Source organism: Myxocyprinus asiaticus, chromosome 19, assembly GCF_019703515.2.
Source record: "Myxocyprinus asiaticus isolate MX2 ecotype Aquarium Trade chromosome 19, UBuf_Myxa_2, whole genome shotgun sequence".
Lineage (NCBI taxonomy): Eukaryota > Metazoa > Chordata > Actinopteri > Cypriniformes > Catostomidae > Myxocyprinus > Myxocyprinus asiaticus.
Window position 1 is genome coordinate 14,318,581 of NC_059362.1, and position 24,413 is coordinate 14,342,993.

The following is a 24,413-nucleotide window of genomic DNA, read 5'->3' on the forward strand; positions in this document are numbered from 1 at the left end:
TGACTATTCACATTCTTCATGCATGCATTTATGCTAGGAGTGGCTTTGTTTTAAAACAATTTATTTACGGTCCCAAATGGACTAAAGAACGCCACATCAAAACCACACCCACGATTAGTTTTAAACAATCATCAGTGCTATTCGACTAGCCCAGTTCTTCTAGGTCAAGAATTTAAGTTATGTGCGCAGACAGGAGCGATATCACCAAAGGTCACCATAGTAAGACAAAAACGTCTTGTATGTGGTCATATTTTTTAGGTGACCTAAAAGAAGCCTGTTCGCCCAGTAAGTATAAATTAGCTTTAAGATGCTTTTATGTTTTTTCGAGGTTAACAGCTGGCGTCACTATTAACTGTTGTTGTGCTAATGTTAGTCAAAAATTCTCCTTTTGCATTCCACACTAAAAATTACAGCTTACAAATTTGTAATGACATGAGAGTGAGTTTTCATACATAAAAAATGACTCAAAAAGCAGAGCAGTAGTCGTAAAGTACATGGTCACTTTATTTTAAGGAAATATTAAAACAGTAGCATGTAAAACTTGGAATGAATGCAAACTGAAGAGTGGAGTGCAGACTCCCGCTGCAGACGCAGTGCAGGGGAGAATTCACCGGTCAAGAGTAAAGAAACAGAGGGGCTCAGCCTCACTCCTCCAAACATCTAGAACATTCCACCGTCATCTCCATCATCATGGTGCAGCACACCACAGAGGAGATGTCCAGGAAAAGAAAGTCATTAAAACAAAATAACAACTCAATAAAAATAAAAAATAAAAATATCTTAAACAATAAATCATGCCGAACGTTTGAAATTTTGTTTTTGATTTTTACGTTTTGATCCCCCACATTACATTAATTAAAGCCCTGTTTCACTTCAAACTTGAATTTACAAACTCTCTCACTACTTACGGTTCCTCTTAAATTACAAAAATCCACAACAGAACACTTCAGTGGACTCTGCAGGCTCTGATTGTCTGGAGAATGAGCTCCGGGCTCAAGCTGCATGCATGAAGAACAGAAAAACAAGAGAACGAAAGGAGGATGGCCAGCCCAAACATTATCAAGAGCAGATGGAACTGAAAGAGTTCACCAAATGCTGTTTTTCTTCAGTTTGAAGGTTGTTACAGGTTATTTTTCTCTTGAATAACTGATGCTAGATTGATCTTTGGGGACAGGATCACTAACCATTTCATGCAGATATTTGACATTTTTCCATTATTTTCTATGTGGACAGATGGATACTTAATTTTAACATTCAATTATTTTAAAACAGAAACATTATGAATAAATAAACTTTTTTTTTCCCCAAGAGGTAAGTAAAACATTTGACTGATTTTTTTTTTTCTCTTCTAAGAGGGCACGGCAGAAGGAGGTGGCTTCACTTTGCGGTCATCATCTGTACAAATTCTGAGAGGAGAGATGGAAAGAAAATGAGATTAGGCAGTTGCTTTTGACCAAATGCCAGGATGTGCAGCCAGCTGCTAAACTGTTAAATGGTTTATTAATTTTTTAATCAAGAAGTGAAGGCAACATTCACACGGTAATTAGCATCCCCTTTCCGAATATCTTTCATGTGCATCTAATCAAGAGGCTCCACTTTCAGCAAAACAAAAAGTGTTCCTTATGTGCCGTACATGTGGGCCTTCTTGATGGAGATAAATTATGAAAAATAAAACATATTACGGTTTCAGCCGATTGGAGCGTTATTGTATGTATCGATCTGATATGGTGGATATTGGAATTAGATAATATCTTATAAGGTTGCAAAAGAACTAAACTGTTTTCAGTCTTTTCTACTTATATTTTTTAAAACAAAGATATATAAATTTATAATATTCAGCCATAAAAAATATTAATGGGTATCTGTATCAGTCAAACTTTCTATATTGGTGCACCCCTAATAGTGTACAGTTGTGCTCAGAAGTTTGCATACCCTGGCAGAAATTGTGAAATTTTGGCATTGATTTTGAAAATATGACTGATCATGTCTTTTATTTAAGGATAGTGATCATATGAAGCCATTTATTATCACATAGTTGTTTGGCTCCTTTTTAAATCATAATGATAACAGAAATCACCCAAATGGCCCTGATCAAAAGTTTACATACCCTTGAATGTTTGGCCTTGTTACAGACACACAAGGTGACATAAACAGGTTTAAATGGCAATTAAAGGTTAATTTCCCACACCTGTGGCTTTTTAAATTGCAATTAGTGTCTGTGTATAAATAGTCAATGAGTTTGTTAGCTCTCACGTGGATGCACTGAGCAGGCTAGATACTGAGCCATGGGGAGCAGAAAAGAACTGTCAAAAGACAGTAACAAGGTAATGGAACTATATAAAGATGGAAAAGGATATAAAAAGATATCCAAAGCCTTGAAAATGCCAGTCAGTACTGTTCAATCACTTATTAAGAAGTGGAAAATTCGGGGATCTCTTGATACCAAGCCAAGGTCAGGTAGACCAAGAAAGATTTCAGCCACAACTGCCAGAAGAATTGTTCGGGACAAAGAAAAACCCACAGGTAACCTCAGGAGAAATACAGGCTGCTCTGGAAAAAGACGGTGTGGTTGTTTCAAGGAGCACAATACTTGTTGACCCCTCTCCAAACATAGCGCTTATGGTTGTGACCATAAAGCTCTATTTTGGTCTCGTCACTCCAAATTACAGTGTGCCAGAAGCTGTGAGGCGAGTCAAGGTGTTGTCGGGCATATTGTAACCGGGCTTTGTGGCATTAGCTTCTTTCTGGCAACTCGACCATGCAGCTAACTTTTGTTCAAGTATCATCATATTGTGCTCCTTGAAACAACCACACCGTCTTTTTCCAGAGCAGCCTGTATTGCTCCTGAGGTTACCTGTGGGTTTTTCTTTGTATCCTGAACAATTCTTATGTCTAAAAATATGTCTAAAAGAGGCACAGTAGAGCTCGAACAAATGACTCAACAGTTCATTAGAACTTACCTTCGTAGTTCACCTGACCATCACCATCAATGTCGGCTTCTCTGATCATCTCATCTACTTCTTCGTCTGTCAGCTTCTCACCGAGGTTTGTCATGACATGACGCAACTCTGCAGCGCTGATGTAGCCGTTTCCGTCCTGGAGAATGGGCAGGGGACAACATGATTTATCCACTACTTTTAACTTAGGGTCAGTTCTGGCTGAAATAAAAAGACTAATACCAAATAAAACAGTAAGAGCACAAACCTTGTCGAATACCCGAAAGGCCTCACGAATCTCTTCCTCGCTGTCTGTGTCCTTCATTTTCCTGGCCATCATCGTCAGGAACTCTGGGAAATCTATAGTTCCATTGCCTAACAAAAGGAAGCAAGATAGTTATTTTGGCGTTAAAACAAAACTTTTATTAAGTACACGAGTGATGATGGCAGTTGTCATCTCAAATGCTCTTCGAGGTGTCCAAACCATTAAGAATAGGTGGGATAATGTATTGGGGTGATTCACACAAAACCTGTCAAGGTCCTAGTCATGTTTAACCCCAAATTAATACAAAAATGTAGTAATAAATTAACCATTTAATTGAAATGATATAAAATTATATTTTGCATAAGGAAAATTAAGCCTACATTTAGGACCATTAACATTTTTTCAAGACACTTAAGCACATTTTACCCCCCTCAATTCTCATTTATGTAACACTTTCAGACATTTTACGGTTACTATTGACATTGAAAACATGTTGAGTCTCTTTACCGCAACACATTAAAAAAAAAAAAAAAAATTCTGTATAATAATAAAAAAAAATAGATGTAGTACTATTTTTTTTTTTTTATATTATCAGCAAAAATTAAAGGCAATACCAAGGGAGAACTACAATGATGTATAAATACTAGGGCTGGGTATCGATACAGATTCCGATTAAATTCCAATTCATATGAGTATATTTCAGTTATAATACCCATTTTACTTACATATAAAAGAAAAATTAATTATACAGGGTACTTCTAACTAGGTATATTCTTTATGCCTGTTGAAAATGTGGCACTAGCACCTGCTTTGGTAGCACCCATGTAATTACCAATAACATTACATTGATTTTGAGGTTGGGATGCAAATGAAAATTATTATATTGACAACAGTAACACCTGTGGAAAAAATTAACACCTCATTTTTATATGGCTAAATTGAAATATTCTGACAGTGTGACTAAGTTGGGTCTCTTACAGATTCCTTTCATCAGGCTTCTACTGATTAAACTACAGTCATATCTTGGAATTTCTGAAGGCAAACAAAACAACTTACATTTTCCTGCAATCAGAGAGCATTACAACAGTACAGATTTTACACAGATGGGAAACTGATAGCTTAGTCCATAATTACGAAAATGCACCATAGTTCTTCCAAAGTATCCATAGTTTTAACAGTTATTTTTGTAATAGTTCATGGTAACCATAGGTAAAACCATGCATGGCTCAACACTACCATGATTAGTAACTATGGTTTCTATATAAAGAACTATGGTATTTTTGTAATGAAAAACAGCAGTCTGGGAAAACTTTTTCTGCCACAACTACCATAGTTAACACAGTATAGTAAGTGTTACAACAGTAAATTCATGGTAGCTCTAACTGATTTTTCAGTGAAACGCTGCTATCCCCTACCATCTACATTTCAGAAATGAGCTCGCAGGCCACTTGAAATGAAGCAAGTTTGACACGCGTGTTATGCGGTGACGTCATTATGAGAATGTGCGTGCATTTGTGTGTGTGTGGTGTCTCTTTCGCAGTGTACAAAGCACACAGCCGACTGGGGCTGGCAAGTGTTGTTGTGTCAAGAATATTAAATGAACAATGTGAAATCCCAACAGCGGCGCTCATAATGCAGCAGTGGTGCAACGCCGCTGCAAAATGTATATAGCGGAAACACTGAGAGAGAGAGAGATAGACAGACCGATCAGCCACAACATTAAAACCACCTGCCTAATATTGTGTAGGTCCCCCTCATGCCACCAAAACGGCACCAACCTGCATCTCAGAATAGCATTCTGAGATGATATTCTTCTCATCACAATTGTACAGAGCGGGTATCTGAGTTACCGTAGACCGTCTGGCACCAACAATCATACCACAGTCCAAATTACTGAGATCACATTTTTTCCCCATTCTGATGGTTGATGTGAACATTAATTGAAGCTCCTGACCCATACCTGAATGTTTTTATGCACTGCACCGCTGCCACACAATTGGCTGATTAGATAATCGCATGGATGATTGTTGGTGCCAGACAGGCTGGTTTGAGTTTTTCTGTAACTGCTGATCTCCTGGGATTTTCACATGCAACAGTCTTTAGAATTTACTCAGAATGGTGCCAAAAACAAAAAGCATCCAGTGAGCGGCAGTTCTGTGGACGGAAATGCCTTGTTGATGAGAGAGGTCAACAGAGACTGGCCAGACTGGATCGAACTGACAAAGTCTACGATAACTCAGATAACCGCTCTGTACAATTGTAGTGAGAAGAATATCATCTCAGAATGGTATTCTTTTTTTTTCTGATTAACACATTTTTATTGATTCATACAATTGACAAAGAAAAAGCAAAACATATATTCACAGAATCAATATTTAACACCCACTATTACCCCTCCCAATCCCCAACCCTACCCTGACCCTCAACAAACATCCCTGTGGTCACACATGAGTATACACAAAAAAAATAAAAGAATATATATAAATAATAATCACACATATTTAAAACTATACTTCGCTTACTGTTAACCTTACCCCTAACCCTTACCCTAAACCCCTAAAACCCAACCCGAAACCTACTCCTTAACCTACCTGTACCTTAACCTCAGTAGCAGCAAATGTGAATCTTGTGAGAATTTTACAGAACAGCATGTTGGTACACAATAAATACATTGTATTGTATGTATTTGTATGTTAGTACTTAGTAGTTAAAGAGACCTAATATAAAGTGGGACCGTATTAAATATTTATTTTGTTGTTGTGTTGCAACAAAGAAAAAAAATGAAATAACCCCTGTTCAAAAGTCTGCATACCCTTAGTTCTTAATACTGTGTATTGCCCCCTTTAGCATCAATGACAGCGTGCAGTCTTTTGTAATAGTTGTCTATGAGGCCCCAAATTCTTGCAGGTGGTACAGCTGCCCATTCGTCTTGACAAAATGCCTCCAGGTCATGCAAAGTCTTTGGTCGTCTTGCATGAACCGCATGTTTGAGATCTCCCCAGAGTGGCTCGATGATATTAAGGTCAGGAGACTGTGATGGCCACTCCAGAACCTTCACCTTTTTCAGCTGTAACCACTGGAGGGTCAAATTGGCCTTGTGCTTAGGGTCATTTGTCATGCTGAAAAGTCCAAGAGCGTCCCATGCGCAGCTTTCGTACAGAAGAATGCAAATTGTCTGCCAGTATTTTCTGATAACATGCTGCATTCATCTTGCCATAAATTTTCACAAGATTCCCTGTGCCTTTAGAGCTCACACACCCCCAAAACATCAGTGAGCCACCACCATGCTTCACAATGGGGATGGTATTCTTTTCACTATAGGCCTTGTTGACCCCTCTCCAAACATAGCGCTTATGGTTGTGACCATAAAGCTCTATTTTGGTCTTGTCATTCCAAATTACAGTGTGCCAGAAGCTGTGAGGCGAGTCAAGGTGTTGTCAGGCATATTGTAACCGAGCTTTTTTGTGGCACTGGCGCACTAAAGGCTTCTTTCTGGCAACTCGACCATGCAGCTACTTTTTGTTCAAGTATCGTCGTATTGTGCTCCTTGAAACAACCACACTGTCTTTTTCCAGAGCAGCCTGTATTTCTCCTGAGGTTACCTGTGGGTTTTATTTTGAATCCCGAACAATTCTTCTGGCAGTTGTGGCTGAAATCTTTCTTGGTCTACCAGACCTTGGCTTGGTATCAAGAGATCCCCGAATTTTCCACTTCTTAATAAGTGATTGAACAGCACTGACTGACATTTTCAAGGCTTTGGATATCTTTTTATATCCCTTTCCATCTTTATAAAGTTCCATTACCTTGTTACGCAGGTCTTTTGACAGTTCTTTTCTGCTCCACTTGGCTCAGTATCTAGCCTGCTCAGTGCATCCATGTGAGAGCTAACAAACTCATTGACTATTTATACACAGGCACTAATTGCCATTTAAACCTGTGTGTGTCACCTTGTGTGTCTGTAACAAGGCCAAACATTCAAGGGTATGTAAACTTTTGATCAGGGCCATTTGGGTGATTTCTGTTATCATTATGATTTAAAAAGGAGCCAAACAACTATGTGATAATAAATGGCTTCATATGATCACTATCCTTAAATAAAAGACTTTTTTTTTTTTTTGCATGATCAGTCATATTTTCAAAATCAATGCCAAAATTTCACAATTTCTGCCAGGGTATGCAAACTTTTGAGCACAACTGTATATCATATATAATTATAAAAAATAAAAAAAATATCACAGTGACCATCTTTTTTCACGTTGCGTAGTGAGAATTGGGGGTAAAATGTGCGTAACTCTCATGAAAATAATGTCATAATGTAAAAAATTTTAATGGCCCTAAAAAAGGCCTGATTATTTTATAAGCAAAATATAATGTCTTATTTGTTTCTTTAGTTTTTGGAGACATTTCAAGACATTTTCTTGACAGGTCTCGTGAGAATCACACACAGTAATCCGGTCAATATTGCAAAAAATAACCCCCAACTGTGACAAATTAGTTGTAATTAAATATCTTTCGATTTTGGGTGATGCTATCCGAACCTCACCACAGGTTCATTAGCCTAGGAAGCTCTATGTGCATCCATAATGCAAAGTGCAGTGGTGCCTGGGACACACTGCGGTCACTCACAGTTTACCATTTGAGCCATCAAACGGATGAGTGTACAGGGAGGTGGGGTTTCACTTAGAGAGAGATCAAGAGTCATGTGACTTGCCGTGGATTAGCTGGGGATGATAGTCCTCGAGGAAGAGAGATGAATAATAAAAGAGGAGACTGTGATATAAGAGACTTGGCTAGATCCCTACAGCTGGACAGACTAGCTGCAGCTGATCATATAAAAGTTTAACGGAGTTTAACATCCACTGAGGTCTGAAACGGGTCAAGCGTGCAGTAATAAAGACCAGGCTGGATTACAGACTGGATGTGTGGAGTCAGTGGTCTAGGATTTGCCAATCTAAAAGGAACAATTGTTTGACTCCGGTTTAAAAGCCGTGGTCCTCTTGACTGGAGCAGATGGTGATTTAATGGTCTGTGGTGTAATATAGAAAGACAGGTTGGGATTATTAATGATAATATGCCAAACTGTAATGGACCAATCTTAAAGAAAAATGTTAAACACACTGACAACTATTAATTAATGTTTATTAAAACCTTAATAATTGTCTCAAACAAAGAAAGGATTCTTCAACTTGGAATATTCCAAGTTCAACACACTTAAGCTCAAACGACAGCATTTGTGGCATTATGTTGATTACCAGAAACATTTATTTCGACTTGTCCCTCCTTTTCTTTAAAAAAAAGCAAAAATATGGGTTCCAGTGAATGGGGCCAAAAGTAAGGTTTAAAAAGTATAGCCACAATATGTAAACAACATGCAGGTTAACATGATTTTTTGAGGTAATTAACATTATGCCACAAATGCTGTCAATTGAGCTTAACTTGTATTGAACCTGGAACATTCCTTTAAATAAAATACAAACTGTAATTAACATGCTAGCAAAGTGGCTACGTTTACAAATGTTTAGGGGCCATATGTATAAAGCCAATTGGAGTAAAATTGTAGTATTAAGTGCGTCAAAATTCTAAGAATGATGTAATTTTACTCTTATTCCTAGACTTAATAAGTGTGATTCATAAAGGTTTATAAGTGTTAAGACTTGTTCTCAGCTCTTAAATTGTTTAAGAGTGCTGGAGAGGTCTCCTAACCTTGTTGACTGTGTTCCGCAGAGACAAAACACTCTATAACAAAGAAACAATGTGTTGGACTTATGATAGTGGAATTTGGGCAAATGTGTTTTGTAGTTGGGCGAAATGAAATCCATCAATATAATTCTTTAATTGCAGCACATTTTTTTCCATTTAATGAATACATTGAAACTCGTTGTGAATTAAGCATTTGAAATATGAGATGGGCTACATACCTAAACTTTTAGAGGGCAACAACAACTAATTAATAAAATCTCAAATATAATGCAAATTATAAAAATCAATGATGAAAATAATCAAAAATGAATTCAATTATGATTAGTTGAATATCTTTGCACTAGCACTGCAACCTCAGTCAGTGACACCACTTTAAAGTAGTGAAAACATGTTTCTATGGGAAAAAAATCTATTTGACAAATGGTACAGAGCTGCATCTGAAAAGAGCCCAAACACTATATAAAAAGTTTAATAAGCTCATAGTTTTGTGTGGGGTGTCACAGATTCCTTCTGCAGTTTAATGTCCTTGAGAGACGTTTAACCCCAGCTAATTACATTTTACTGATATATTCTTATTTGTAAATATTATAAACTCAAATTCATGCAAGTTTCCATTTCCATTTTGCAAAACAACTAGCAAGCTAGTCATTATTACTTCAAATAAGCCAAAAAAATAATAATAAAAAAAATAGGCTTACTTCATAGAGTGAACTCCGATGCCGCTCAACCAAATGGAGTGCTCCGTTAAAATATTGCTGATATGTTGATCATCAAATTTACAACTAAATTGAACCGTGTTTAACGGAAATCATACATGTAGAGTTTTTTTATCATTACATTTCGTGATTTAAATTGTCATGAAAAGCTAATTTACTGTATATCAAATGAAAGCTCTCATTCTCAGGTAGGTGACTGTACAGTATATTTTGTTGCCATAATACCACAGTTCAAAATATTTTCAAAATTATCACAAAGTGAAACTTTATTTCAGTAAGGCATAAAATGCAAACATCTCTTTTCTGTGCTGACCACTGATCTGTAAGCCCCAAATAACCTCAAACTTTATATCAAATCTTACCTTGGGTTGTTAGCTTTAAAATGAGTTGGTTACTTATTTGTTAGCTTGCTTGGGTGAATATTCCAAAGTTGTGTCAAAATGTTTTAGAACAAAATATGAAATCCGGTAGAAAAAGTATGAGAAACAAATGCTCAGCAAAATAGGTTCCCATCTATGGAAGATGAAATGTTACACATCATTGTAAAGCAAGGATTCTCTGCTTTCCAATGACACCTAGATTGGGCTAGACAACTCAGAAGCCAGGATATTCAACAAAACAATGTGACAGCTCTCAGCATTTCAAAAAAAGACTTGTTGTCTATGGGTGAGGGCTAAAATGCGTTAGAAAACCACCTATATTTCAGATCACTATAATGTGATGGAAGGTGATAGAGGAAAAATTCTTTTTTTTTCCTAGTACTTTCTACTATCCAGTGGAATAAGACTTTTTGCTTGAAAACAGAGGACAAAGGACTGAAATGACATGCTTTTAAACTTTAAACGAAAAAAATAAATAATGTTTATCATAAAATTGTAACCATGTACAATATTAATTATTAATTATTGCAATAATTTCTTTTTCGTGGGGGGGGAGGGAGGGGATTTTCTCCCCTTTTCACCGCAATTTGGCATTCCTAATGTGCTCTAGGTCCTCATGGTGGCGTAGTGACTCGCCTCAATCCGGGTGGCGGAGGACGAATCTCAGTTGCCTCCATGTCTGAGACCATCAATCCGCGCATCTTATCACTTGGCTTGTTGAGTGCATTACCACGGAGACTTAGCGCGTGTGGAGGCTCATGCTATTCTCCGCGGCATCCACGCACAACTCACCATGCGCCCCACCGAGAGCGAGAACCACATTATAGTGACCACGAGGAAGTTAACCCAACGTGACTCTACCCACCTTAGCAACCAGGCCAATTGGTTGCTTAGGAAGCCTGACTGGAGCCACTCAGCACGCCCTGGATTCAAACTCGCGACTCCAGGTGTGGTAGTAAGCGTCATTGCTTGCTGAGCTACCCAGGCCCCATTGCAATAATTTCGTAAAATATAGGGGGTTATCTGTAAAATAAGACAATTTGTATTAAATTAATCCACTGGATGTGTGAACAGGGAGCTTTTGAATTTGAGTGTGAAAAATTTCAGGCGGCAGCCCATAAATCCTGCAGAGTATAAGAGGTTAAATCATAAATGAATGAATGGTGTCATACCAGCTGGGACATCCTGTAGTATCCTTGCAGGCTCACTATTGGCTGCTTTAGTGTTTAAGGGTGGCTATTTTGGGTCATCATCATTGTAGTCCTTATTTCACAGCACTTAATTATCAGTCTTATACTTTGCTGAAAATTGCTTTTAGCATCTTTATAAAAAGCTCCTACTCTTACACAAGTTCTGCTCTTTGCTAAGAATTTTTGACACTTAAGTCAAAGCTTAAGACTATTCTTAAGAGCATTTCTGAGAAGTTTTATCCATACAGCCCCTGCTCTTTAAGCAGGGCAGAACCTCTGACTAAAACAAAGGAATTGGTTAATTTATTTCTTGATATTTTTTTTCTTAAAACATTGTTAGTGCTTATTTAATATCTTGTCATATTTTCGCCAACAGTATGTTTTTATTACAATTGTTTAATTATCGTCATGATGCATCTTTTTTGTCTTGTCTATCAAATCCAAAAAAACCTTATTTGAGATGATGAGATTAACACTGCCCAGGAGATACACACACATACAGTTTTAGGTACTGACAATGAAGACGTGTACAATGAGCCACATTCCAAGCATGACAGGTAAAAAGTTAAGATCTTTGTTCGCTACAGTACCGAGTCATATCAGCACAGCCTTTCAAAGGTACGGAAGCTGGGAGCAAACGAAGCAGTACTCAATTCATTACTAGAACGACCACTCAACAACACAAAATTGTGCTGAAATCAGCCATTTCCAGGTCGCTTCCAGTGTCGATTCTCAAAATAAGCTCTTCTCCAGTTTCCCAGCAATGAGTGTGTGGGAACGAGATGTATGATGAGCGCAAAGTGTTGATTATGCAATTACTTTTATCTTCTACTACTCACATTATTGCCGTCTGACCTAGATCACATCAGCGGGAGAGAGACAGGCTGCATCCCATAGGCCTATTGATTCGCTGATCAATGAAGACCGACAGAACGGCTCTGAAACTGACGCCGTCAAAACTCTCACTGCCTCCCAATCCCACATCACCACAGCTTGTGGCGAGCAGCTGTCTGTCTGAGAGGTCTTTGACAGGAGGCTGATTATAGCGATTTCTGGTGTCTCTTTGGAGAAACAGAGTGCTGAACGAGAGGACCGTCACTCTATTGGACGAAATTGTCACAGCCATGAGTGGACAAGTTTAAATGCTCTTACAGATGATCCTCTCTTACTCCAAAGACAGGGACAACACTATTCTATTCTCCAACCTCTTTCATTTAAAGGAAAAGTGTGTAAAAGTGAAGACAATTTCAGGGGGAAGGGTTGGGGAAATGTATTTGGAAACAATCAGTATTTTCACAATTCACAATTGGCTCCACTAGTAGAGCAGAGACTGCACACTGTCTGGTTGAATCTGTTTGGTTGACCAATGGTAGACAGCAGGAGTGTTTGGGAACAGCAATTTTTGCAAGAGCGCAAAAGTCTGGTTCCGGAATTAAAAATCCCATACATTTTTTCCATAGGCGAACTGTTTTTAATGATAACTTATAGACTTTTATAGACAGATCTACTGTAAGCTCTGAGGTTGTTAATCAATGGTATATGCTTCTGTTGAAGCAATCAGTGCATATTATTTCACCTTCGTTTTCAAAAAATCGTGTTTAAAAGTGGAATTTCTGATGAAGAACTACACTACCCATGGTCAAGCAGAGAAAGATCCACCAAGCCCACGCGGTGGAAGAAAGTTGCCCCGAACTGTTCCTGGCAGGCTACTCAGCCTTACAGGCTCTATATGGTTAGAATTAGCGAAGGGTGTGGGATTAGGGCTTCTGTTGCCTGAAAGAACAATTCCAGGCACCTTTTTACAATGGGACAAAGCACACCAGTCTTCTATAATCAACTTTATATCAATAGTTTTATAAATTTCTGTTGTTTTTAATTTGATCGCAATGCTTATTGGGATTAAAGTCTCATTAAAGACGTTAAGTACACAGTTTTGTACCTTTATCTTTTTGTCCGAATTTCCAATACTTTTTTGCTTCAAATCAAAGTTTGTAATGTTGTAATTCACCTCAGAGCTGGTTGATTGAGAAGGGTATAGCTGCAGGCAGAGCTCCAAAAAGGGGCGGGAGCTCCAAACCGCCAGCAAAGATGTACAGAGCCCCTAACCTAACCCTTTCTCTAACCCTACCCGTGTGTGAAAGCGACGCCCCCCTTTTAGAGTTGGCACAATCCCCCTTTTTGGAGAAACCCCATCCTCTTTTGGAGATTCCGGCCCCATTTGGAGATCTCTGGTCTGCATCTATACCTACTTGGGTTGATTTGGTTCATGGCTTAGAACTCTTTTATGAATGATTTTATGAAATCCCGATGGAAAAAATGCTTCCAGAACTAAGATGGCTGAAAAAGTGGGTGGGCACTGTAGCGCTCCATTCTGTTCACTCAACACATTCAACACTTTCAAGACAATTTTCAAAACAAACAGGTCATGTTAATCTTGTTACTTTTTAAAATCCACTTACCATCAGCATCCACCTCGTTGATCATGTCCTGCAGCTCTGCCTCTGTGGGGTTCTGACCCAGTGACCGCATGACTGTGCCCAGCTCTTTGGTCGTGATGGTACCATCACCATCCTTGTCAAATAAGGAAAATGCCTCCTTGAACTCTGAAATGGAAAAAGGGTGGTGCCTATATTTAATATATAAATCAAAACACTCAAATAAAAGCCATTACACTAGGCCTATAAGCATCATCTCTCACCTGCGATCTGCTCCTCTGTTAACTGATCAGCCTACAAATCAAAGACAAAAAAGAGAGAGATGTTGGTTACTCAGTAAGTTACAGTGGTCAAACATAATGTACCATTGTATGTTTAGTGCACTGCTAGGCCAATCATTCACAATAATACACAATTACACAAAAACTGAACTGGTACATTGACGCTTGCAGTAGATTTGAACAATTTCTAAAGATGATTTCTGAATTTCTGATTTCTGAAGATAAAGATTTTTTTCTATGCAAGTCTGATTGCTTATAAAATAAATAATATTATTTATACCATTTGCACAATCTGTGAAGGATGCTTAAGTTAAATGCTTAGGGTTAGGGGTTAGATAACATACCTAATCCTAAAGCCCAAAGTATACTTCGGTCAGACAGGACGCATGATGCAAATCTCGCCATCAGTGCTCGAGCACTGAATGCGCGCAGCCCGATTTTACTAACCACGTGTCTTTGATTGCGCAGAATGCGCATGGAGTTATTTGCACTAATTAGTGGATCCACAAGGTGGTACCACTCACATTTGAGCCGTTGCTGTCACGAAGAAGTGCTAGAAGAAGATGTAATCACGGCTAAACATCAGTAGATGAAGGTAAAAACAACAACAGTGGATGTGCCAATTAAGAGCATGAGGAGGTCTGGAGATACCTGCATTTGTATAACTCGATTCTGAAGGAATATAAAAGACATCTTTATGGGTCTAAAGTCCTGAAGAGAAATTCAGGTGTCTCATATCAGTCATGGCGCAAATGCGCCAACCACCTGTGTATGTCTACAATTCGACAGTATGCAGACGCTGAGCCTCAAATTGGAAGTATACCTAGGGCTTAAGTATGAGCTTTAGCAAGCACCATTAACTAGACAAATTGTAGAACAAGAAATCCCAGAGTGAAGTCTCAAAATAGAGGTTCAACAAATCTGAACCCAACATCCCACAATAGGTTTTTCCCCCTCAAAGACTCTTTCACAGACTTTTTAGCAGAGTGCTGTTTTAGACTGTTACATTCAAACAAAAACACTTTAGTACACAGACAGCATGTAAGTGCTGTCTGCTGGCATCAGATTACAGCATGCTGATCGGCGGGGTCCAGGGCTGAGGTTTACAGTGAGTACTACAGGAGTCTCAAGAGCTTGCTAAAGTGGATGAGCACTGCTAGGAAAACAAATAATCCACATTATGAAGGGAAGGAGAGGGGCTAATGGGCCAAAGACAAAGGAAGACGCAGCTTTTCCTTCATACATGCTTTCTAATTATTCAAAGTCCTTTGTGCAATAAGCAGCCATACTTGCATGATATAACCACGTGACATGCAGATGAGTTCACTACGTTAAGAGGTTTTCTATTGCATGCACGCTTGCTACATTGAAGATACATTGAATGTTTATTATATCTTTGCAATGAGTTTGCTGCTGATTTAAAATTAAGCAACACTGTCAATATCGCGATGATTTTAATGCACTTTTTATTTTGTCATAAATTTTCCAAATGACTATACCTAGGCTACACTTTTGCGTGTTTTCTTGTTGTACGTATCACAGCAGTTTCCTGGTGAAATAAACACTAGATATGCTGCAACAATGACTTATTTCATTTCACACAAATCACCAGTAAAAAGGCAAATTACGAGTTCATAAATACTTTCTTTCGCCTTGTTCCTCACACAATTCTATGTTATGACATCTAAACACTTTTCTCTAGCACATGACTTGTATATAAAACAATTTATTTTAATGTTGCATTACATAGTCAACTACATTTACAAACTTGTTTCAGTCAAACTGCATGGTAGCTCAACTGATAAAGCATTGCACATGAGATATAAAGGACCGGGGAATGAGTCCTGAAGAGCACGCGAGTGAACAAGTAAGCTAAAGATGTCATAGAAGCAAAATGACGTGGATGTTTCAGCAATTGCGTTTAGGTTTAGGGTTGGGAGGTAGGTTGTGTTGATTTAAAACTCTATAGAACATTACCCTTAAAAACCTCATCTGTTTGGGAGAAACTTAGTGGACATTTAACCTGGTGTAAGAATTCATGTAATATCATTTAGCAAAAATATCACCACAGTCACGTTTTTTCAAGAGATCAGGCTTGTGTCATTAGACTAGTTACACAATCATTCACAGTGCTGCATCTTGCGTGCATGAGTGTTTAGACAGATGTAATTATAGCATCTCTGCTATAGTTCTCAGCAAAAATGGCGTTAAGAGTTCGTAGTTTTGATTCATTTCTGTGAATAACCATTTTAATTAAAGGAATGTTCCAGGTTCAATACAAGTTAAGTTCAATCGACAGCATTTGTGGCATAATGTTGATTACCTCAAAAAATAATTTCAAATCGTCCCTCCTTTTATTTACAAAAAAATAAAAATAAAATTGTGGTTACAGTGTGCCACTTTTTTAAATGGAAGTGAATGGGGCAATTTTTTTTTAAAAGGTACAAATGGAAAGCTTATTTTATAAAAGCACTTACATTAATTCTTCTGTTAAAACGTATTATTTGAACTCTAAAGTTTTTTACAGTATTGTTTTGACGGTTTTATGGTTTACGCCGTTATGTCGTAATGGCAACAAACGATTGTAAATTGGACATAATTTTACACAGAATACCACAAAAATTAATTTCGATTTAAAAAGCAAAAATTTGGGTTCCAGTGAGGCACTTACAATGGAAGTGTATGGGGGACAAATTTTTGGTTAAAATACTCACTGTTTCAAAAGTATAGCCAGAAGACATATGCATGTTAACATGATTTTAGTGTGATAAAATTGCTTACTATCCTTTTATGTGTAAAGTTAAAGCCAATTTTACAACTTTGTTGCCATGATGATGTAATGTCAACAAAACCTATAATCCTAAAGTGACTGTAAAAATGACGATTTAAACAACTTTACAGCTCAAATAATACATGAGTTTTAACCGAAGAATTAATGTAAGTGCTTTTACAAAATTATAAGCTTCACATTTCTGGTTTTAAACCCTCCAAAAATTTGCCCCATTCACATCCATTCTAAGTGCCATGAAAGCACACGAACTTCACCCAGATGTTTATTTGATGTGTGTTTACATCTGGAAGACGTATTTTTTTTTTTAGGTTGTTTGCTCATCTACAGTATGTCTAGGCCTGTCACCATAATTAAAAAAAACGTCTGATCTTTGAGTTATTGGTTATTTGAGACAACTGCGATTATTGGGCATTCAAATTCCAATCACATTTTAATGCCCAAATAAGGGAATTATAAGCGAATAAACTGTATAAATCCATACACGCTGTGTTAATGACACGCAGTGACAAAGAGGAGGAGACGCATGATTACTCTATTTCTGTGGAGTGATAAAATGTTTCTCAAAGGTTCTCAAAAGGTTTTGCTTCATGACAAATAAGGACTCTTGGGTTTATCAGAGCATTAAAATAGCATGTGAAAGTGAAGAAATTAGGAAATAAATATTTTACTATCGCATAATATAATAAAAATAAAAAACACAAGTGTAAAATTGACAAAAACTAAAGTTGACCAAAAAGAAGGACATATTTTATGTATTTAGAAATATTTTGATATTTAAAACATTATTTTTCATGTCATAAATAAGTTTTTAAAGCCTTAAAAGGAAATCATAGTTTATTCCTATTTTATTATTTGATTTATTTTAAGTTAAATATGTAAAAATGACTTCTTAAGGTGTATGAAGCACATGCAGAAAAAAGCACACTTTAAAAAATATGACAATTTACATGACAATTAATCGTGAAAGCCTTAACGAGGAAATTAATCGTCACAGCTCCAAAATAGACAATTAATCATAATCGCAATTATTTGTTTGACAATTAATCGTCAGCCAAATTTCATAATCGTGACAGCCCTAAATAAGACTTTTCCTCTCGGATGTCAGTAAGACATTCAGCAGATTTCTTTGAGAAGTTTATGATTAAGAATGTTTGTAAATCTGATCTTTTTAAGATGTTTAGCTGATGTTAATTAGATTATGATGCTTTCCAGATGAAAAGATCTAAAACAGACATCTCAGAGATGTACGTGTGCTATCTGGGACACTGTCACCTCAATATTTGCTTTTTTTTTATAGAAAAGGAAGGACGAGTCGAAATAAATTTTTGTGGTAATCAACATTATGCCACAAATGTTGGCGATTGAGCTTAACTTGTATTGAACCCGGAATATTCCTTTAATTGATTCAATTCTGATTTAACTAGCCGTTTGCATCATCACTCAAAAATGTAGGGGCATACGAATGAGAATGATCAAATATCTTTTTTTGTGTGTGGGTGTTTATTTAGTGAAAAACAAAGTGGAAACATGCCTTGATTATTTTATCTAGTTTTTTACAGATTTTTTTCTTGCATTATACATTTTTAATCTTCTTGCCTACAATGGCCATTTGGTCGAAATGATGGTTCCTTTGATTGAAAAAAAAAAAAAAAAGAGCACATAAAAAATTTTGATATATAACTAATATCTTCAAAAGGATGAAAAATAATGAGATATGTAAGGGATAATGTACAGTCAGCCAGTTGGCCAGATGGTATAACCTATCAGTCCACATTATTTCAACTTCATTGTTTTAAAATATTGTTTAATAGCGGAATTTCTGGTGAATAACTACAGTACCCCATGGTCCAGCAGAGAAAGATCCACTAATCAGACAACCACGGCCAACAAAGTCTGCCAAACAAGTCCAGCAACCGCCCACCTCTATATCGTGCTGTGAATGACGCAATCGAGTCATTCTCCCTACACCCTAAAACTACTTATACTGTATATTTGTATATATATACTGGGATATTTTGCAGTAAACTAAATATATATTCTTTCTATACTTTTAATTCTATACCTAAAATCAATATTTCCATTGTTTTTTATTCGATTACTTCATTCACAATGCTTCGTGCGATTGTAGTTTTATTGCCCAGCCCTATTGACAGCTATAATGTGAAAAGCATATTGGGTTGTTGTTGGAAGTGACCATTCTTGTTTCCAGCTGTATGGCTCATTTTATTCCTCATGCCCATGTGCCCAGTACCCTGGCAACCCCCTCCTAAGCCCCTGTCTGGGGGATGGGGCACTGCACCACAGGAAGAGACACAGCTGATCTGGGACTCCCTATCACCCTGCATCAACCCTGGAAAACTATCTGTCCCATTGTCTGGACCATTTTTCTTTCTTTTTTTTTTTTTTAATGGGCAATAAATGGAAAGCAGTGGTTGCAGGTGGATATGCACATCATAAAGACTCACATTCTTTAAGTAAGTGTCAAGATGCAATAATTCTCAAAAGTAACATATGCAACAACATGTTGTTTTGCCTAAACATGTTCATCGTAAATCAGTCCGTTAATAGTCTGGGATTAATAGTACTTTTCCAATATTTGCCAGTGTGTCATAATGAACTTTGTCAGAAATAACCGAACTGTTTATTACTTTTCTCCCCTTTTTCTCCCAATTTGGAATGCCCAATTCCCAATGTGCTTTTAAGTCCTCATGGTCGTGTAGTGATTCGCCTCAGTCCAGGTAGCGGAGGACGAATCCCAGTTGCCTCCGCGTCTGAGACCGTCAATCCGCGCATCTCATCACGTGGCTTATTGAGCGTGTTGCCACGGAGACATAGTGCATGTGGAGGCTTCACGCCATCCACACGCTCAACTCACCACGTGCCCCACCGAGAACGAACCACATTATAGCAACCACGAGGAGGTTACCCCATGTGACTCTACCCTCCCTAACAACCGGGCCAATTTGGTTGCTTAGGAGACCTGGCTGGAGTCACTCAGCACACCCTGGGATTCGAACTAGCAAACTAGCGAACTCCAGGGGTGGTAGCCAGCGTCTTTTACCACTGAGCTACCCAGGACCCCCTGTACTGCCTCTTTAAGAAAACCGGCAGTTGTGTAAAGAGCGTCTGTAAATGAGCGCATATTGAGCGATTAGCCAGCGTCTTTACCACTGAGCTTGGCTGATACGGAGTATGGGAAGTTCCCCATTATGTCAGTTTTCAATTTTACCAAAAATTACCAAAAGCCTTATTAATGGATAATGCACCTGTTTTCAAATAGCGTTTCTTTTTTTTTTCTTTTTTTAGTAAATATTGTGTAAACTAAGTTTCATTTTTATAATTTTGTGTATGTCACATCTGCTGTCATTAATTTGTATTCAACCAAATTTTTGCTAAATGTTTTTTACGTAGCTTTTTGTACATATCACAGCAGTTTCCTGATTAAATAAATACTAGGGGCACAACAACAACAACTTTAAAGCTCTTTCACACCAATCACAGGTAAAACTGCAGATTACCAGTTCATGGACTTTTCGCCCTGTTCCACAAACAATGCTATATTAGGGTCATGTCATCTAAACATTTTTACAATAATGCATGACTTATATTTTAACATTTGCATTACACAGCCAACTACATTTACAAGCTAGTTCCAGTGTGATGAAACACGGTAGCTCAACTGATAGAGCATTGCACTTGCGATGTAAAGGACTAAGGTATGAGTCCTGAGGAGCACACGTCGACACATGAGCCAAAAGTGCCAAGCACCACAAAATGAGGTGGTTTCTTCAGCAATTGCGTATTTTATCTCACATTTACTTTTATGACGCAATCGGTGTAAACCTAAACCTATGCTATAGGTTTAGGTTTGAGGTTTAGGGTAGGGAGGTTGGTTTTGTTGATCTAAAACTTGATAAAGCATTAACCTTAAAACCTAATTTGTATGGGAGAACATTTCACTCGTAAACTAAAATGTGATCATTTGAACCCCTGATCATACACCCCTATTATATATCATATATAATGCACCCGTATGCCAGAATTATTAGATTCACAGTCTCTGCAACTCTATAATGCACAGAAAGTACACCACTGAACACCATCTGTTCTAATCTGTGCATTGTGACACTACTGTCACCTGTCTGGTGTGAGATGTTTTTATCTAAAGCATACAATTTCCAGGCAAATGAATGTAGGTCAGTATACACATTATAATCCTCAGGAGTCCCAACAGATAAAGCATGCGTTTCAGGGTTCATTACATTATAACTACACACAGGACAGCTGTCTCCTACAAGATGCTATTCCACCCTTTTAAAACAGAGATGCAATGAAAATCAAAACACCTTTGATAGCTTGACAAATCTAAGCATTGTTGAAATCACTTCTGAAACTCAAGAAGTAAAACATGTTAGGTTAATATAGTCTTTAAGCATGAGTCCTAAAGGAACATTTCGGGTTCCATGCAAGTTAGGCTCAATCGACAGCATTTGCAGTATAAGGTTTTACTGAATAAACGGTCCCAATTGTTGCTTTTTGGAACGGTTATCAGCAAAAATCTATGCAAATGGAAGGAAACAAACTCGGGTTCGGTCCAAGCAATCGAACCAAGTGTGAAAGCTCCCTAAGAATTTTGTTATCGTTAGGGATGTAAACGGTTAACTGGTTAAACAATTGACCGGCATTAACAATTTGTTCGACTAATACTATCAGTTAAAAATTAACAGGGTAATTTGGTGGGATAATCACATAGGGCATGTTATGTACACATGTGGGGACAGTTAACAAGTAAACCACTGTCTTCCTCTCAGTCTGACAGACAAGGAAATATGAAGTGTGCGGCGCGCTGTGGGACCATTTCGTCCATGAAGACGATATGTTCTGATGCAAACAGGAGTTTAGTAGTAGCACAAGTACAATATGGTACCATTTAATAAACAAATATCTGCGAGACTCGATGTCTAGGAGCATATGTTTACAGCCCTAGTTACACGGGAGGTGGGAGTGCGATGTGCAGCGGGACATCAGTGCTTTCGGAACGTGTTTCAGTCGCCGCGCTTACCGTCAACCAGCTGCGTACCATACTGACCCCTGCCATGTAAATATATGTTGATTTTTCTAAACAAAAACTATTAGCATTGCCCAGCAGCATAATTCTCATCGGTTAACTGTTCAAGTTATCACCTCGTACGTTAATTTGGCGTGCAAGCGATCCATTCAAAATATGTTTGTTACGAAATATAAGAAGAAAATATAAAGGATGTTCATTCAAATGTTGATGTAATAACTATTGCTAAATATGCACATCTGCCTTTTTTGTTTCAGCCAGTATAGAGCTTTGTCGTGCCTGTTTGGTCACTTTGGTTTGATTCATGGCTTATTGGTTAACCAATAACAACCGGTTAAAACTCGCGGTTAGTCGGTTAAATGAATTTGCCAAAATTTGCATCCTTAGTTATCGTCCTTTTCCACCGGCAAAATCCACTATCTGTCGACCTCTAGCCGATTACCAAAAAAATTATAATACTTTTTCAACATGGCCCTCCTTTCCTTTAAAAAAAAAAAAAAAAAAACACAAAGCAAAAATAGAGGTTACAGTGATGCACTTACAATGGAAGAGAATGGGGCCAAATTTTGGAAGGTTTAAAAGGCAGAAATGTGAAGCAAAAAAAAAAAAAAAACACTTACATTGATTCTTCTGTTTAAACTAGTGAATTAATTAAGCTGTAAAGTTGTTTAAATGTATTTATTGTCATTTTAGGATTTATGCCATTACGTCATCATGGCAACAAAGTCGTAAAATTGGATATAACTTTACACAGAAAAGGTTTGTGAGCGATTTTATCACACTGAAATCACGTTAACATGCACATTGTTTACATCTTGTGGCTATACGTTTTTAACAGTGAGTATTTTTACATTTACGGACTGGCCCCATTCACTACCACTGTAAGTGCCTCACTGGAACCCAGATTTTTGCTTTTTTTTTTTTTTTAAAGAAAAGGAGGGACAAGTCAAAATACATTTTTGTGGTAATCAACATTATGCCACAAATGCTGTCGATTGAGCTTAACTTGTACTGAACCCGGCATATTCCTTTAGGTAAACGTCTCCATTTGCTCTCTATTTCATTTCATTGCTGTCTAAAAAAAACAACTGACATAATAAAGAGATATCATTTGTGATTTTTTTAGAACGCACCACAATTACATAATTTATGAAAAGCCAAACAACACATCAGGCAAACAAAAGCCTGATGACAGACATTTCACCATGACAAACCTTTAATTTGCATAAGCTAAAATGACAACATAGAAAATACAGGAAACTGTGCAGCCATTACACTAAGCCTTACACCCTTTAATTAATGCAACATCGCGGTGTGGTTAAAATACAACTGCATGTTGGCAAGGAGTCTGTAAAGTGGTTTTAGATGTGAAATACTGGGCCTGCATTTGAAATCCAGTCTTTGAAGGGTGTATAAAGGGAGATGAATGATGCAACAGACATCGGTGGAGCCACATCCTCATCTGAGACAACCATCTACCAAAATATTCAACATGTCCCAGCCAGCATATTTCACAAACCCCAGCATAAACATCCCCAACATCCCGACCCACTGACCCTCTACCCCCCCCAAACCCTGACATAACAAGCCACGGGTTAAACTGTCACACATATAGCTATTCAATATGATGTCATGTTGATGTAAAGAAAACTTCCCTTGTCGTACTGTAAGACACATTAGGAAAATAATGTATTGCATGTATTCCAAAGGCAAAACTACGTTATTCCCAAGGGCGTAGATTTGGCTTGAACATTGGGGGGGGGGTTACAGTGTGAAGAATTTACCTGTTTCCATTGATTATGGTATAAATATTGGGGGGTTGTACTTGCTTGTTTTGATTATTGGGGAGAGTACCTCTCCCCCATCCCCCCTGTAATCTACGCCCCTGGTTATTCCACATCTTTTGATGTACATGTAAGATAAAGGATGTAAAAATTGCGCAGTTGTGGATTCAGGCTCAATTCTGGCTGTTACTACGCTTGAATTAAAATACCAGAAATAAAAAATAAAAAAATTGCGATGTAAATGGCTTAAAATGCTGTTTCCCTACAGTATCTCTGGAAGTTGCGAGCATAAATCTAATGCTTTTATTTAAAAGGCTATTTCTAAGTAAACTAGGTTTCTCTGGGTAAACAGTCAGTAACAGTGGCAAAACGTCTTAAGTGCGTACTGCATGAAATAGTTATAACGCAATATATGACATAAAGGATTACGTACCATGTTTGTAGGGAACAGAGGGTGACAATCTCCAGACTAGACTAAACGCAGATCTCTCTCTGGGTCTGGATGCGCGTCCACTGTTGCTGCTCCGGCTCTGTCCTCTGTGAGAACTGGACGTGTATTCATCCGCCACTCACTTCCTGACTCAGTGCGAGCGGAACGCCCCGCCTTTCCCTCTCAGCCAATGACACGCGCCGTTACAGCGCACTCAGGCCGAAGCGCGCACTGTTTCCACACCGGCGCAGCACATACATTTCATGTTCTCCTGTCGAAATACTTGAGCGTTGGGATGTTGCATTAACCCAAATAGTACCTCTTTGCACACTATTAATCAGTGCTGCTCCCTGTTTGAAGAAGTTGATAACTGTTTACGAATTCCCTTTCACCCTTCTGACTGAATTCAACAGCTAATTTTCTAATTTGCTGTCAAA

At 37.8% G+C, this 24,413-nt stretch overlaps 1 protein-coding gene across 1 annotated transcript; it reads right to left on the reverse strand.

The window, feature by feature from the left end:
* Positions 1 to 486: 486 nt before the first annotated feature.
* On the reverse strand, positions 487 to 24,113 carry calm1b (calmodulin 1b). The gene is made up of 6 exons (XM_051645207.1): positions 23,980 to 24,113; positions 13,886 to 13,916; positions 13,647 to 13,790; positions 3,205 to 3,311; positions 2,961 to 3,096; positions 487 to 1,406 (listed from the first exon to the last, which is right to left on the reverse strand). Exons 1-6 carry the CDS (start codon positions 23,980 to 23,982, stop codon positions 1,378 to 1,380), a joined length of 450 nt encoding a protein of 149 aa, XP_051501167.1. The 5' UTR covers positions 23,983 to 24,113; the 3' UTR covers positions 487 to 1,377.
* Positions 24,114 to 24,413: the final 300 nt, after the last annotated feature.

Coding starts and splice junctions, on each gene's coding strand:
- calm1b (XM_051645207.1), bottom strand. Junction 13,791..13,885: donor AACAGAGGAGCAGATCGCAG/GTGAGAGATGAT, acceptor TTTCCATTTCAG/AGTTCAAGGAGGCATTTTCC. Junction 1,407..2,960: donor TGGTCAGGTGAACTACGAAG/GTAAGTTCTAAT, acceptor CTCTCCTCTCAG/AATTTGTACAGATGATGACC.